This window comes from Pseudophryne corroboree, chromosome 8 (assembly GCF_028390025.1).
Source record: "Pseudophryne corroboree isolate aPseCor3 chromosome 8, aPseCor3.hap2, whole genome shotgun sequence".
In the NCBI taxonomy this organism is placed as follows: domain Eukaryota; kingdom Metazoa; phylum Chordata; class Amphibia; order Anura; family Myobatrachidae; genus Pseudophryne; species Pseudophryne corroboree.
The window spans coordinates 194598444-194613682 of record NC_086451.1 but is presented as its reverse complement, the minus strand read 5'-3'; the positions used below and the strand labels follow the sequence as shown (position 1 = coordinate 194613682).

At 48.2% G+C, this 15239-nt stretch overlaps 1 protein-coding gene across 2 annotated transcripts in view; it reads right to left on the bottom strand.

Annotated features, from left to right (window-relative positions):
- Positions 1-1161: 1161 nt before the first annotated feature.
- Positions 1162-15239, bottom strand: part of PIN4 (peptidylprolyl cis/trans isomerase, NIMA-interacting 4) — a 103619-nt gene continuing 89541 nt past the window's right edge. For both annotated transcript variants that reach the window (XM_063935609.1, XM_063935608.1), the window contains exon 4: positions 1162-1335. In XM_063935609.1, the coding sequence (XP_063791679.1) occupies positions 1177-1335 (159 nt within the window). In that variant the 3' untranslated portion in view covers positions 1162-1176. The remainder of the gene's footprint in view (positions 1336-15239) is intronic.

Below are 15239 nucleotides of genomic sequence, written 5' to 3'. Positions count from 1 at the left end.
GAGTCCGTGTCGGTATCTGTTAACTGGGTAAATGCCCGTTTCTGTGACCCCGAAGGGGTCTGAGCTTGTGACAACGCATCTTCCATGGATTTTCTCCATGTCTGGCTTTTAGACTCAGATTTATCTAATCTCTTCGTCAACCGAGCCACATTAGCATTCAAAACACTCAACATATTTACCCAATCAGCCGTCGGCGGTGCCGACACGGTCACTCCCCAGCCTTTTCTGTTCCCACTCCAGCCTCCTCCTGAGAAGAGCACTCAGCCTCAGACATGTCGACACACACGTACCGACACCTACAACCACACTGGGGCTATAGGAGACAGACCCACAACAAAGCCTGTTAGAAAAACACAGAGGGAGTTCTGCCAGTTCACAACCCAGCGCCTGTCCCTGTTCTGAAGAGAGTAAAATACTGCCCAGACCTGCTAGCGCTTTTACATTCCAATAATTAGCACCAAATCCCCCCCTGCGCCCTGCAGTGCCGTTCTGAATGTGGGAGCATGGCGCGCAGCGTGGTACCTCAACAAGCCGTCTTCTGCCGTCACTGAAGTCTTCTGATCTTCGAATACTCACCCGGCTTCTATCTTCTGGCTCTGCAAGGGGGGTGACGGAGCGGCTCCGGGAACGAGCAGCTAGGCGCACCAAGTGATCAGACCCTCTGGAGCTAATGGTGTCCAGTAGCCTAAGAAGCAGAGCCTTGAAACTCACAGAAGTAGGTCTGCTTCTCTCCCCTCAGTCCCACGATGCAGGGAGCCTGTTGCCAGCAGGTCTCCCTGAAAATAATAAACCTAACAAAGTATTTTTTCTGAGAAACTCTGGAGAGCTCCTCAGTGTGCATCCAGTCTCACTGGGCACAGAATCTAACTGGAGTCTGGAGGAGGGGCATAGAGGGAGGAGACAGTTCACACCCCTTTTAAAGTCTTAAAGTGCCCATGTCTCTTGCAGATCCTGTCTATACCCCATGGTTCTTGAAGCATCCCCAGCATCCTCTAGGACGTATGAGAAAGGGGTATAATTTCCCCTCCAGAAAAAAAAAAAACAAGTTCTAATACAGCGCACTATACTGAATAGACACACTGGAGGTTAGATATAATCTGGAGCAATAGTAAATCTAATCAATTAGTAAATTATTTAGAAATTAATAAAAGAAATGGAAGCTCTTTATTAATTTATTTATTTTCTTCCTTCCACCATGATGATGTGATATCCAAATTTGGTCTTAACAGGGGGATCAGTGTAAACTGGTTTGTCCATAGTGCTTACAGGAAGAGCAAAAGCAGCTTCTTGGAAAGGTCCAACCATAGAGCCTCTTGTCATCCAGCCCAAATCTCCCTGGAAGAGAAGCATAAACATGAATATACTTACATACATGGACTTCTAAACATACCTACTGCTGAATTCAAATTTGCAATTTGTACCACTGCATAACTTAACACATCCACAGCATTGCCATTTTTCCAGCTAGTCACACTATTCTACAGGGTGATTCAAATAGGCGCAGTACACCCTTTTGTTTCAAAAACTGTGCAGAAAATGGGAAAACTGACTTAGATTCAAGATGGCAGATTTCAAGATGGCACCCATGTTCGGTACATACCCTAAAAGATAGCCCACTTCACCCATACCTTACTTGAGTATTCAGTTTTCCCATTTCCTGCACAGTTTTTCAAACAAAAGGGTGTACTGCGACTTTTTAATCACCCTGTATTAAAAAATTATTATCCCGGGCGTCTAACTTTAGCTGCATTAAGATTGGGAATATCACCCTGTACCCTACAAAAGTGGAAATTGGAACATTAGAAAACCGTATAGAAGGCTAAAAGTGGCCATTATCAAAGTATTTGGGGATAGTGAAAGGTGTCAAATAACTACTGTTTGCATTTTTTACATATTTGTATAACATATTAAAGGATCTAGAAGAATTTGAGGTGCATGAAAATATTCGTTATGGTAAGAACTTACCATTGATAAAGGTCCACAGGATCCATAGGATAACATTGGGATATGACGACGAGACAGCGGATCTGCACCAAACGGTTAAAGCATTCGGCATCCCAGCATGCAACTGGCCCGTCCATATATCCCCGCCTCCTGGCTCAGGCAAATCAGTTGTTTTTCCAAAGCTCAAGGCAGTAGCATCATAGAGAGCCCTAATCAGGCGACAAGAACACACATGCACACCCTTCCATACAAGAAGAAAGAGGTTAGTGAGTGAAAGGATCCTCAAATCAGGTGCGTCAGGGTGGAATCCCTGTGGACTTAGGAGGAATACCGTTATCAACAGTATGTTCTTACCATAGCGAATATTTCTCCGGCAGGGTTCACAGGATTCAGCGTCCTGAGAGGCAAAGGTATCAAAGGCATAATTGTCTAATGAATGTGTTAATGGAAGACCATGTGGCTGCCTTACATATCTGCTCTGTAGAAGCACCACGTTGTGCTGCCCATGACGGACCTAGCTTACGAGTAGAGTGAGCAGACACATTAGCCGGAACAGGGATATCAGCTTGAGAGTATGCTTCTGAAATTGTAATCCTTTGCCATCTCTCCAGTGTCTGCTTGTCAGCAGGCCATCCTCTCTTGTGAAACCCATAGAGAACAAAATAGGATTTTAATTACCTACCGGTAAATCCTTTTCTCGTAGTCCGTAGAGGATGCTGGGATCCACATTAGTACCATGGGGTATAGACGGGTCCCTTGGGAGCCATGGGCACTTTAAAAGTTTAATAGCGTGGGCTGGCTCCTCCCTCTATGCCCCTCCTACCAAACTCAGTCTAGAAACTGTGCCCGAGGAGACGGACATACTACGAAAGGAAATAATAGGATTTTAATACCTACCGGTAAATCCTTTTCTCTTAGTCCGTAGAGGATGCTGGGGTCATAGAACCATGGGGTATAGACGGGATCCGCAGGAGACACTTGAAAGGGTGTGAACTGGCTCCCTCTATGCCCCTCCTCTAGACTCCAGTTATAGGAACTGTGCCCAGGGAGACGGACATTTAGAGGAAGGGATTTATTGTTAAACTAAGGTGAGATTCATACCAGCACACACCTCAAGCATGCCGCAGAACGTGGCATTCAACAGAACACAAACCAACGGCATGAACTATTGCAGCAACATGCTGACAATAACGTAACACAACATGTGTGTAACCACAACTAATGACTGCAGATACAGTACGCACTAGGACGGGCGCCCAGCATCCTCTACGGATTAAGAGAAAAGCATTTACCGGCAGGTATTAAAATCCTATTTTCTCATACGTCCTAGAGGATGCTGGGGTCACCATTAGAACCATGGGGTTATACCAAAGCTCTGGAACGGGCAGGAGAGTGCGGATGACTCTGCAGCACCGATTGACCAAACTTAAGGTCTTCATCGGCCAAGGTGTCAAACTTGTAGAACTTTGCAAATGTGTTTGACCCCGACCAAGTAGCTGCTCGGCAAAGTTGCAATGCCGAGACCCCCCGGGCAGCCGCCCAGGATGAGCCCACCTTTCTAGTAGAATGGGCCTTCACTGATTCCGGTAACGGCAATCCAGCTGTGGAATGAGCATGCTTGTTGGGAGCATACAGGACAAACAGAGCCTCTGTTTTCCTAATCTGAGCCGTTCTGGCGACATAAATCTTCAAAGCTCTGACCACATCCAGAGATTTTGACTCAGCAAAGGCGTCAGTAGCCACAGGCACCACAATAGGTTGGTTCATGTGGAAAGAGGAAACCACCTTCGGTAAAAATTGTTGACGTGTCCTCAATTCAGCTCTATCTTCATGGAAGATCAAATAAGGGCTCTTGTGAGACAAGGCCGCTAACTCAGACACCCGCCTTGCAGATGCCAAGGCCAAAAGGATAACCACTTTCCAAGTGAGGAATTTCAACTCCACCGTCCGTAAAGGTTCAAACCAATGTGATTGAAGGAACTGCAAGACCACATTAAGATCCCATGGTGCCACTGGAGGCACAAATGGAGGTTGGATGTGCAACACGCCTTTCACGAAAGTCTGAACTTCTGGAAGGGAGGCCAATTGTTTCTGAAAGAAAACCGATAAGGCTGAAATCTGTACATTAATTGAGCCCAATTTTAGGCCCGCATCCACACCTGCTTGTAGAAAATGGAGAAAACGTCCTAGCCGAATCCCCCATGGATTCACAACAAGAAACATATTTTCTCCAAATACAGTGGTAATGTTTAGACGTTACCACTTTTCTGGCCTGAATAAGTGTGAGAATTACTTCACTGGGAATACCCTTACGGCTAGGATTTTGTGCTCAACCGCCATGCCGTCAAACGTAGCCGCAGTAAGTCCTGATACACGCACGGCCCCTGTTGTAACAGGTCCTGGCGCAGAGGAAGAGGCCAGGGATGTCCTACGAGTAATTCCTGAAGATCTGGATACCAAGCCCTCCTTGGCCAGTCTGGGACAATGAGGATCGCCCGGATCTTTGTTCTTCTTATGATCTTTAGAACCTTTGGAATGAGAGGAAGTGGAGGGAATACATACACCGATTGAAACACCCACGGTGTCACCAGAGCATCCACTGCAATTGCTTAAGGGTCCCTTGACCTGGAACAATCTCTCTGAAGCTTCTTGTTGAGACGAGATGCCATCATGTCTACTTGAGGAACTCACCAACGACTTATCACCTCTGCGAAGACTTCTTGTGGAGGCCCCACTCTCCTTGATGGAGATCGTGTCTGCTGAGGAAGTCTGCTTCCCAGCTATCCACTCCTGGAATGAAGATCGCTGACAGAGTGCTTGTATGCTTTTCCGCCCAGCGGAAAATCCTTGTGGCTTCTGCCATTGCCGCTCTGCTTTTCGTTCCTCCCTGACGGTTTATGTACGCTACTGTTGTTACATTGTCCGACTGGATCAGTACAGGCAGACCTCGAAGAAGATGTTCCGCTTGCAGAAGGCCGTTGTAAATGGCCCTTAACTCCTGAACATTTATGTGGAGGCAAGTTTCCTGACTTGACCATCTTCCTTGGAAGTTTTCTCCAATTGTGACTGCCCCCCAGCCTCGGAGGCTTGCATCCGTGGTCACCAGGATCCAGTCCTGTATCCCGAACCTGCGCCCCACTAGAAGGTGAGACCTGTGCAGCCACCACAGGAGTGATACCCTGGTCTTGGAAGACAGGATTATCCTCCGGTGCATGTGTAGGTGGGAACCGGATCACTTGTCCAACAGGTCCCACTGGAACACTCTGGCATGGAACCTGCCAAACTGAATGGCCTCCTAGGCCGCAACCATCTTCCCCAGCAACCAAATGCACTGATGGATTGACACTCTTGCTGGCTTTAGAATTTGTTTGACCAGACTCTGAAGTTCTAGAGCCTTGTCCAGTGGAAGAAAGACTCTCTGTAGTTCTGTGTCCAATATCATTCCCAAAAACGACAACCGCGTCGTCGGAATCAACTGCGATTTTGGTAAGTTTAGGAGCCAACCATGTTGCTGAAGAACCGTCAGAGAGAGTGCAACATTTTGCACCAACTGGTCCCTGGATCTCGCCTTTATCAGGAGATCGTACAAGTATGGGATAATCGTGAGTCCTTGCTTGCGAAGGAGAATCATCATCTCCGCCATCACTTTGATGAAAATCCTCGAAGCCGTGGACAGACCAAACGGCAACATTCGAAATTGGTAATGACAATCCTGAATTGTAAACCTCAGGTAAGCCTGATGCGGAGGATAAATGGGAACATGTAAGTAGGAATCCTTTATGTCCACCGACACCATAAAATCCCCTTCCTCCAGACTGGAGATCACTGCTCGGAGAGACTCCATCTTGAATTTGAATTTCTTAGGTAGAAATTGAGGGATTTCAGGTTTAGGATTGGTCTGACCGAGCCGTCTGGCTTCGGGACCACAAACAGGCTTGAATAAAAACCTTCTCCCTGTTGTGACTGGGGAATCCCGACAATAACTTGATTTTGACACAACTTTTGTATTGTGTCGCAAACTACCTCCCTGTCCAGAAGAGAAGCTGGTAAGGCCGATTTGAAAAAACGGAGAGGGGGAACGTCTTGAAACTCCAGCTTGTACCCTTGGGATACTATTTGTAAAACCCATGGGTCTAGGTCTGAACGAACCCAAAACTGACTGAAGAGTTTTAGATGTGCCCCCACCGGTGCGGACTCCCGCATAGGAGCCCCAACGTCATGCGGTGGAATTGGCAGAAGCCTGGGAGTACTTCTGCTCCTGGGAGCCTGACAAGGCTGGTGATCGTTTATCTCTTCCCCTTCCTCTAGTAGCAAGGAAGGAAGAACCTCAGCCCTTTCTGTATTTATTGGCCCGAAAGGACTGCATCTGATAGTTTTCTTTTGTTGTGGAGGAACATAAGGCAAAAAGGATGACTTACCCACGGTAGCTGTAGATACCAAATCATCAAGGCCGTCACCAAATAAGGCCTTACCTTTATATGGTAGAGACGCCATACTTTTCTTGGAATCAGCATCAGCATTCCATTGGTGAATCCACAATGCTCGTCTAGCTGAGACTGCCATGGCATTGGACTTTGATCCCAAAAGACCAATATCTCTCGCAGCATCCTTAAGGTATGCTGCAGCATCCTTGATATAACCCAGCGTTAAGAGGATGCTATCCCTATCTTGGGTATCTATTTCAGAAGACAAGTTGTTTGCCCACTTTTCGATAGCACTACTTACCCACGCAGACGCAATGACAGGTCTAAGTAGCGTACCTGTGGTCGCATAAATGGACTTTAATGTAGTTTCTTGTTTATGATCCGTAGGATCCTTAAGGGCCGCCGTATCAGGTGACAGGAGAGACACCTTTTTAGACAAACGTGAGAGGGCCTTGTCCACAGTGGGGTGTGACTCCCACTTTTCCCTAACCGCCGAGGGAAACGGATAAGCTACCATAATTCTTTTGGGAATCTGAAACTTTTTGTCAGGACCTTCCCAGACTTTCAAATAAGTTTCATGAGAGGGAGGAAATGTCACCTCAGGTTTCCTTTCCTTATACATACAAACCCTTTTATCAGGGACAACCGGGTCCTCAGTGATATGTAGTACCTCTTTAACCGCCACAATCATGTTTTGAATGCTCTTTGACAATTTTGGATCTAATCTGGAATCGCTATAGTCGACACTGGAATCAGAGTCCGTGTCGGTATCACTGTCTGCCAACTGGGCCAACGTACGTTTCTGCGACCCTGAGGGGACCTGACTTTGCAATAACATATCTTCTACAGACTTCCTCAATGCCTGGGTCTGAGACTCAGACTTATCTAGTCTCTTACTAATAAGAGCCACATTAGCATTCAAGGCGTTCAACACATTTACCCAATCCGGCGTCGGCGGTGCTGCCAGGGTCACCCCCGCAGCCGTTTGTGTCCCTAATACAGCCTCCTCCTGAGAAGAGCCTTCAGCCTCAGACATGTCGACACACGTGCACCAAACACCCACAGACACACCGGGCATATAGGGGACAGACCCACAGTAAAGTCTGTCAGAGAGACACAGAGGGGATTTGCCAGCTCACAACCCAGCGCTAAATCAATGGGTCTGAAATCACCAAGAATTTGCCTCAGTCCTAAAGCGCTTTTACAATCACATATATATTGCACCAATTGACCTGCCTCCCCCCCGTTTTGTACCCCTGGTACTTGTCAGTGTGAGGAGGACCAGCGTCTCTGCAGCCTGCGGAAAGGAAATGGCGCCGTGAGCTGTGAGGAAGAAGCTCCGCCCCCTTAATGGCGCGCTTCTGTCCCGCTTTTTCTGATATTTATACTGGCGGGAGTTAGGACAGTGCCGTGGCACTAATGTCCCCTCTTGCCAGTGGAATAATGAGGATGAGTTTAGCTGCCCAGGGCACCCCCCCCCCCCAGCAACCTGCACCCTATAGTGCTGTATGTGGGAGCTCGGCGCACAGCGTCTGCCCTCTGCGCGGTACCTCCGAAAATGCAGTCAGTGAAGCTGAAGTCTTCCCAGCGATCAACAAAAAAGTCTTATTCAGAGAAATTCAGTAGAGCTCCCTGTAGTGCGTCCAGTCTCACTGGGCACAATTCTAAAATTTAAGTCTGGAGGAGGGGCATAGAGGGAAGAGCCAGTTCACACCCTTTCAAAGTCTTAAAGTGCCCATGTCTCCTGCGGATCCCGTCTATACCCCATGGTTCTATGATGACCCCAGCATCCTCTAGGACGTATGAGAAACACAGATCGTGGCGAGATTCACACCAGATCACACAACAGTAAATCAAGCAACCAGCTTGAAACGTCAGCAACGGCTAAACAACAGTACTTAACCAAGTAACAATGCAGTACTCAACCAAGTAACAAGGCAGTACTGAACCAAGTAAGAACTGCAGGAAAACGAAGCGCTGGGCGGGCGCCCAGCATACTCTACGGACTACGAGAAAAGTATTTACCAGTAGGTAATTAAAATCCTATTTTCTCTAACATCCTAGAGGATGCTGGGGTCCACATTAGTACCATGGGGATGTACCAAAGCTCCCAGTACGGGAGGGAGAGCGCGGAGGCTCCTGCAGAACGGACTGACCAAACTTTAGGTCCTCAGAGGACAAAGTATCGAACTTGTAGAACTTAGCAAACATGTGCGACCCAGACCAAGTAGCTTGAATTGTGTTTTTTTACATATCACCTCCCGGAAGCGGACTTACATATGGACTTTCCTGTATGAAAAATTATGGACTTTGACTCACACGGGTAATACATTGATATACTGTTTATTATCTGCGCCATCTAGGGCTCTGTCCAAATCTCCTTTATACACATATGTCCAGGAGACCCAGTTGAAAAGACCATGCATGAAATCTTCCGTACTGTAGAGCCTCGTAGGAGGCAACCATCTTCCCCAGAAGGTGAATGCACTGATGAACAGACACCTGGGTTGGCTTCAAGACATCCCGGACCATTGCTTGTATAACCAATGCCTTCTCTTCCGGCAGAAACACCCTCTGAACTTCCATGTCGAATATCATCCCCAGGAAGGACAGCCTCCTTTTCGGCTACAAATTCGACTTTGGAAGATTCAGGATCCATCCATGATCTTGGAGCAGTTGCGTTGAGAGAGCAATACTCTGTAACAGCTTCTTCATAGAAGATGCTTTTATTAGTAGATCGTCCAGATAAGGAATTATGTTCACACCCTCCTTGCGGAGGAGTAGCATCATGTCCGCCATTACCTTGGTGAACACTCTTGGTGCCGTGGAGAGGCCAAACGGCAGTGCCTGGAACTGATAGTGACAGTGCAGCTGCGCAGATCTGAGATAATCCTGGTGAGGTGGTCAGATCAGGATGTGAAGGTACGCATCCTTGATATCCAGGGATACCAGGAATTCCCCCTCCTCCAGACCGGAGATCACCGCTCTCAGAGACTCCATCTTGAATTTGAATTCCCAATGACTCTAGGTTTAATAATGGTCTTACCGAACTGTCTGGTTTCGGCACCACAAACAGGTTTGAGTAATAACCCTTGTGTTGTAGGTGAGGTGGAACTGGAACAATGACATTTGACCTTTACCAATTTTTGAATGGCTTCCTGTAGGATAGCACTTTGTGTCAGCGAAGCTGGTAAGCCTGATTTGAAGAATCTGTGAGGTGGGAGTTCTTGAAATTCCAGTCTGTACCCCTGGGTAACAATATCTTGTACCCAGGGATCCACTCATGAGGACACCCAGACATGACTAAAATTTCTTAGTCTTGCTCCCACCTGCCCGATCTCCAGGCTGGGAGGTCCAGCGTCATGCCGAGGATTTTGAGGAAACAGAACCAGGTTTCTGTTCCTGGGAACCTGCGGGTGCAGGTTTTCGGGATCTCCCCGACCACCTCTAAAGAAAGTGGAGGGGGATTTGGACTTTTTAACTTTCGGGGTCCGAAAGGACTGCATCGCAGACATAGGATATGATTTCCTAGTCGGTAGTGTAGCAGAGGAAAGAAAAGTTGACTTACCCGCAGTTGCCGTGGAGATCCACACATCTAATGCTTCCCCAAACAGAGCCTGACCTGTGAAGGGTAGGTTCTCCACACTCTTCTTGGATTCCGCATCCGCAGGCCATTGGTGCAGCCAGAGTCCTCTGCGTGTCGAGACAGCCATGGAAGAAGCCCTCGCATTCAAATGTCCAAGGTCTTTCATGGCTTCCACCATTAAACCTGCAGAATCCTGTAAGTGTGACGTAAAATAAGATTTTAAAACCTACCGGTAAATCTTTTTCTCCTAGTCCGTAGAGGATGCTGGGGACTCCGTAAGGACCATGGGGAAAGACGGGCTCCGCAGGAGACATGGGCACTAAAAAAGAACTTTAGCTATGGGTTTGCACTGGCTCCACCCTCTATGCCCCTCCTCCAGGACTCAGTTAGAGAAACTGTGCCCAGAGGAGACGAACAGTACGAGGAAAGGATTTTGTTAATCCAAGGGCAAGATTCATACAAGCCCACACCATCCACACCGTATAACCTGGAATATATGAACCAGTCAACAGTATGAAACAAACAGCATCAGTCAAAGACCGATCAAAACTGTAACATAACGCTTATGCAAGCAAAAACTATATACAAGTCTTGCAGAATGTTGTCCGCACTGGGACGGGCGCCCAGCATCCTCTACGGACTAGTAGAAAAAGATTTACCGGTAGGTTTAAAATCTTATTTTCTCTTACGTCCTAGAGGATGCTGGGGGACTCCGTAAGGACCATGGGGATTATACCAAAGCTCCAAACCAGGCGGGAGAGTGCGGATGACTCTGCCAGGGTATCAAACTTGTAGAATTTAGCAAGTGTTTGAACCCGACCAAGTAGCTGCTCGGCAAAGCTGTAAAGCCGAGACGCCTCGGGCAGCCGCCCAAGAAGAGCCCACCTTCCTAGTGGAATGGGCCTTTACCGAATTAGGTAACGGCAGTCCAGCCGTAGAATGAGCCTGCTGAATCGTGTTACAGATCCAGCGAGCAATAGTCTGCTTAGAAGCCGGAGCGCCAACCTTGTTGGCTGCATACAGGACAAACAGTGCCTCTGTTTTCCTAACCCGAGCCGTTCTGGCTTCATAAATTTTCAATGCCCTGACCACATATCAAGGGACTCGGAATCCTCCAAGTCCCGCGTAGCCACAGGCACCACAATAGGTTGGTTCATATGAAAAGAGGAAACCACCTTAGGCAAAAATTGAGGACGAGTCCGCAACTCCGCTCTATCCACATGGAAAATCAGATAGGGGCTTTTGTGAGACAAAGCCGCTAACTCATACTCACATTGCAGATGCCAAGGCCAACAACATGACCACCTTCTAAGTGAGATACTTTAAGTCCACCGTTTGAAGTGGCTCAAACCAGTGAGACTTAAGGAACTGCAACACCACGTTAAGGTCCCATGGTTCCACTGGAGGCACAAAAGGAGGCTGGATATGCAGCACTCCCTTCACAAAAGTCTGGACTTCAGGGAGAGAAGCCAATTCCTTCTGAAAGAAAATGGATAGGGCCGAAATCTGAACTTTAATGGAGCCTAATTTTAGGCCCAAATTCACTCCAGTCTGTAGGAAATGAAGAAAACGGCCCAGATGGAATTCTTCCGGAGGAGTATTCTTGGACTCACACCAAGACACATACTTCCTCCATATACGGTGATAATGTTTTGCTGTCACCTCCTTCCTAGCCTTTATCAGAGTAGGAATGACCTCATCCAGAATGCCCTTTTCAGCTAGGATCCGGCGTTCAAACGCCAAGCCGTCAAACGCAGCCGCGGTAAGTCTTGGAATAGACAGGGCCCCTGTTGCAACAGGTCCTCTCTGAGAGGAAGAGGCCACGGATCTTCTGTGAGCACTTCCTGAAGATCCGGATACGAGGCCCTTCAAGGCCAATCTGGAACAATGAGAATTGTCTGTACTCCTCTTCGTCTTATGATTCTCAAAATCTCTGAGATGAGAGGAAGAGGAAGGAACACCTAGACCGACTGGAACACCCACGGTGTCATCAGGGCGTCCACTGCTACCGCCTGAGGGTACCTTGACCTGGCATAATACCTCCGAAGCTTATTGTTGAGGCGTGACGCCATTATGTCTATTTGAGGCAGTCCCCACTGACTTGTAATCTCTGCAAAGACATCCTGATGAAGTCCCCACTCTCCTGGATGTAGATCTTGTCTGCTGAGGAAGTCTGCTTCCCAGATGTCCACTCCCGGAATGAAGACTGCTGTCAGAGCGCTTACATGATTTTCCGCCCAGCGAAGAATCCTGGTGGCTTCTGCCATTGCCACTCTGCTCTTTGTTCCGCCTTGGCGGTTTACATGAGTCACTGCAGTGATGTTGTCTGACTGGATCAGAACCGGTAGGTCGCGAAGCAAATTCTCCGCTTGACGAAGGCCGTTGTATATGGCCCCTAATTCCAGTACGTTGATGTGTAGACAAGCCTCCTGGCTTGACCACAGACCTTGGAAGTTTCTTCCTGTGTGACTGCTGCCCATCCTCGGAGGCTCGCGTCCGTGGTTACCAGAACCCAGTCCTGAATGCCGAACCTGCGACCCTCTAGAAGGTGAGTACTCTGCAGCCACCACAGGAGAGATACCCTGGCCCTGGGGGACAGGCTGACCATCTGATGAATATGTAGATGTGACCCGGACCACTTGTCCAGAAGGTCCCACTGAAAAGTCCTGGCATGGAACCTGCCGAATGGAATGGCCTCGTAAGACGCCACCATCCTTCCCAGAACTCGAGTGCATTGATGGACCGATACCCTTTTTGGCTTTAACAGGTCCCTGACCAAGTTCTGGAGTTCCTGGGCCTTTTCCAACGGGAGAAAAAAACTTTTTTGTTCCGTGTCCAGAATCATGCCTAAGAAAGGCAATCAGGTCGTTGGAACCAACTGAGAATCCAGCCGTGCTGATGCAACACCCTCAGGGAGAGTGATACGCTGCTCAGCAACTGTTCTCTTGATCTCGCTTTTATTAGGAGATTGTCCAAGTACGGGATAATTGTGACTCCCTGCTTGCGCAGGAGCACCATCATTTCCGCCATCACCTTGGTGAAAACCCTCGGGGCCGTGGAAAGCCCAAACGGCAACGTCTGAAATTGGTAATGACAATCCTGTACAGCAAATCTCAGGAATGCCTGATGAGGAGGATATATTGGGACATGAAGGTAAGCATCCTTTATGTCCAGGGACACCATAAAATCCCACCCCTCCAGGCTGGCGATGACCGCTCTGAGCGATTCCATCTTGATCTTGAACCTTTTTAAGTATAGGTTTAAGGATTTTAAATACAGAATGGGTCTGACCGAACCGTCCGGTTTCGGGACCACAAACAGGGTTGAGTAATAGCCCATCCCCTGCTGAAGCAGGGGAACTTTGACCACCACTTGTTGAAGACACATTTTTTGAATTGCATTTAAAACTATCTCCCTCTCTGGGGAAGACGCCGGTAGGGCAGATTTAAAAAAACGGCGAGGAGGCACCTCTTCGAATTCCAGCTAGTAACCCTGGGAAACAATGTCTATTGCCCAGGGATCCACCTGTGATTGAACCCAGACGTGGCTGAAAAGTCAAAGACGTGCCCCCACTGGGGCGGACTCCCTCAGCGGAGCCCCAGCATCATGCGGTGGATTTTGTAGAAGCCGGGAAGGACTTCTGCTCCTGGGAACTAGCTGTAGTTGGCAGCTTTTTCCCCCTGCCCTTACCTCTGGCAAGAAAGTAAGATTTATCCAACCGAAAGGACTGCATCTGATAATGAGGTGTTTTCTTAGGTTGTGAGGAAACATAAGGCAAAAAAGTTGATTTACCTGCAGTAGCTGTGGAAACCAGGTCCGTGAGACCTTCCCCAAATAAGTCCTCACCCTTGTAAGGCAAAACCTCCATATGCCTCTTCGAGTCGGCATCACCCGTCCATTGTCGGGTCCATAGGGCATGCCTAGCAGAAATTGCCATAGCGTTGGCTCTAGAACCCTGTAGGCCGTCTGCCACGGTCCGGCGGATCGGGTTCCGGGACCAGCGGTACTTACCTGTCCGGACGCTCTGGCGCGGTCCCTCCGGTGGGGGTGCGGGCTGCTGGCGAGGGGCACGACTTGCAGGCATATCTGGGAGGAGAGGTCTCAGAGGCAGCAGCAAACGTTTGTGCAGCTTCCAGCTGCAGAGGTATGGGATAGGCGTCGCCGCCTTGGAAGGATCAGCTAATCTAAAACATTCAGTCACCTGCAAGGTTTGCAAAACCAATGGGAAACAGTCTGCAGGTATACATCTGGGGATTTCTGGGTAAGAAATCGCCAGTGCAACGTCTCTCACACAGTACTCTGTGTGTGTGTCAATCTGCGCTTCACAGCCTTGAATCTACAGCATTCCAGTTTCTCTGCAAGTTCCTAGAATCCCAGGCTTCTTCACTTCACTTCACTGACTGAATCCTCAGTTCTCAGCTCCAGCATAATCCTCTCAGAAGTCCTATGAAAAAAACTTTTATCCAGCTTGCCCGGTTTATCCTGTGGACAGCTACCGACACCGAAACCCAAGCCACAACTCCGGATATTCCAAATCCAAGCCCCGTGACAACGTCTCTCTGAGCATCTCTCATATATAGGACCGCATCCTTAATATGACCCAGGGTCAATAAAATGGTTTCCTTATCCAGCGTATCCACATCAGCAGATAAGGTCCATGCTGCAACAGCGCTACAAACCCAAGCCGACGCTATCGCCGGTCTGAGTAACGTACCAGTATGTGTGTAAATTGACTTCAAGGTAGTCTCCTGCCTGCGATCAGCAGGATCCTTGAGGGTTGCGGTATCTTGAGATGGCAGCGCTACCTTTTTGGATAAGCGTGTCAACTCTTTGTACACCCTTGGAGAGGATTCCCACCGTATCCTGTCCTTAGCCGGGAAAGTATACGCCATAAGAATCCTTTTGGGAATTTGCAGTTTTTCGTCTGGGGTTTCCCATACCCTTTCAAACAACTCATTTAGCTCATGTGAAGGGGGAAAAGTAACCTCAGGCTTCTTTTCTTTAAACATGTGGACCCTTGTGTCAGGTACAGAGGGGTCATCTGTTATATGCAACATCTTTTATTGCAATAATCATATAATTAATACTTTTTGCCAACCTTGGCTGCAACTTCGCATCATCGTAGTCGACACTGGAGTCAGAATCCATGTCGGTATCAGTGTCTACTATTTGGGATAGTGGGTGCTTTTGAGACCCAGACGGTCCCTGTGACATAGTGAAAGTCAGGGCTTGACTCCCTGTACATTCCCTGGACTCCGCTTTGTCCAGCCTTTTGTGTAATAAAT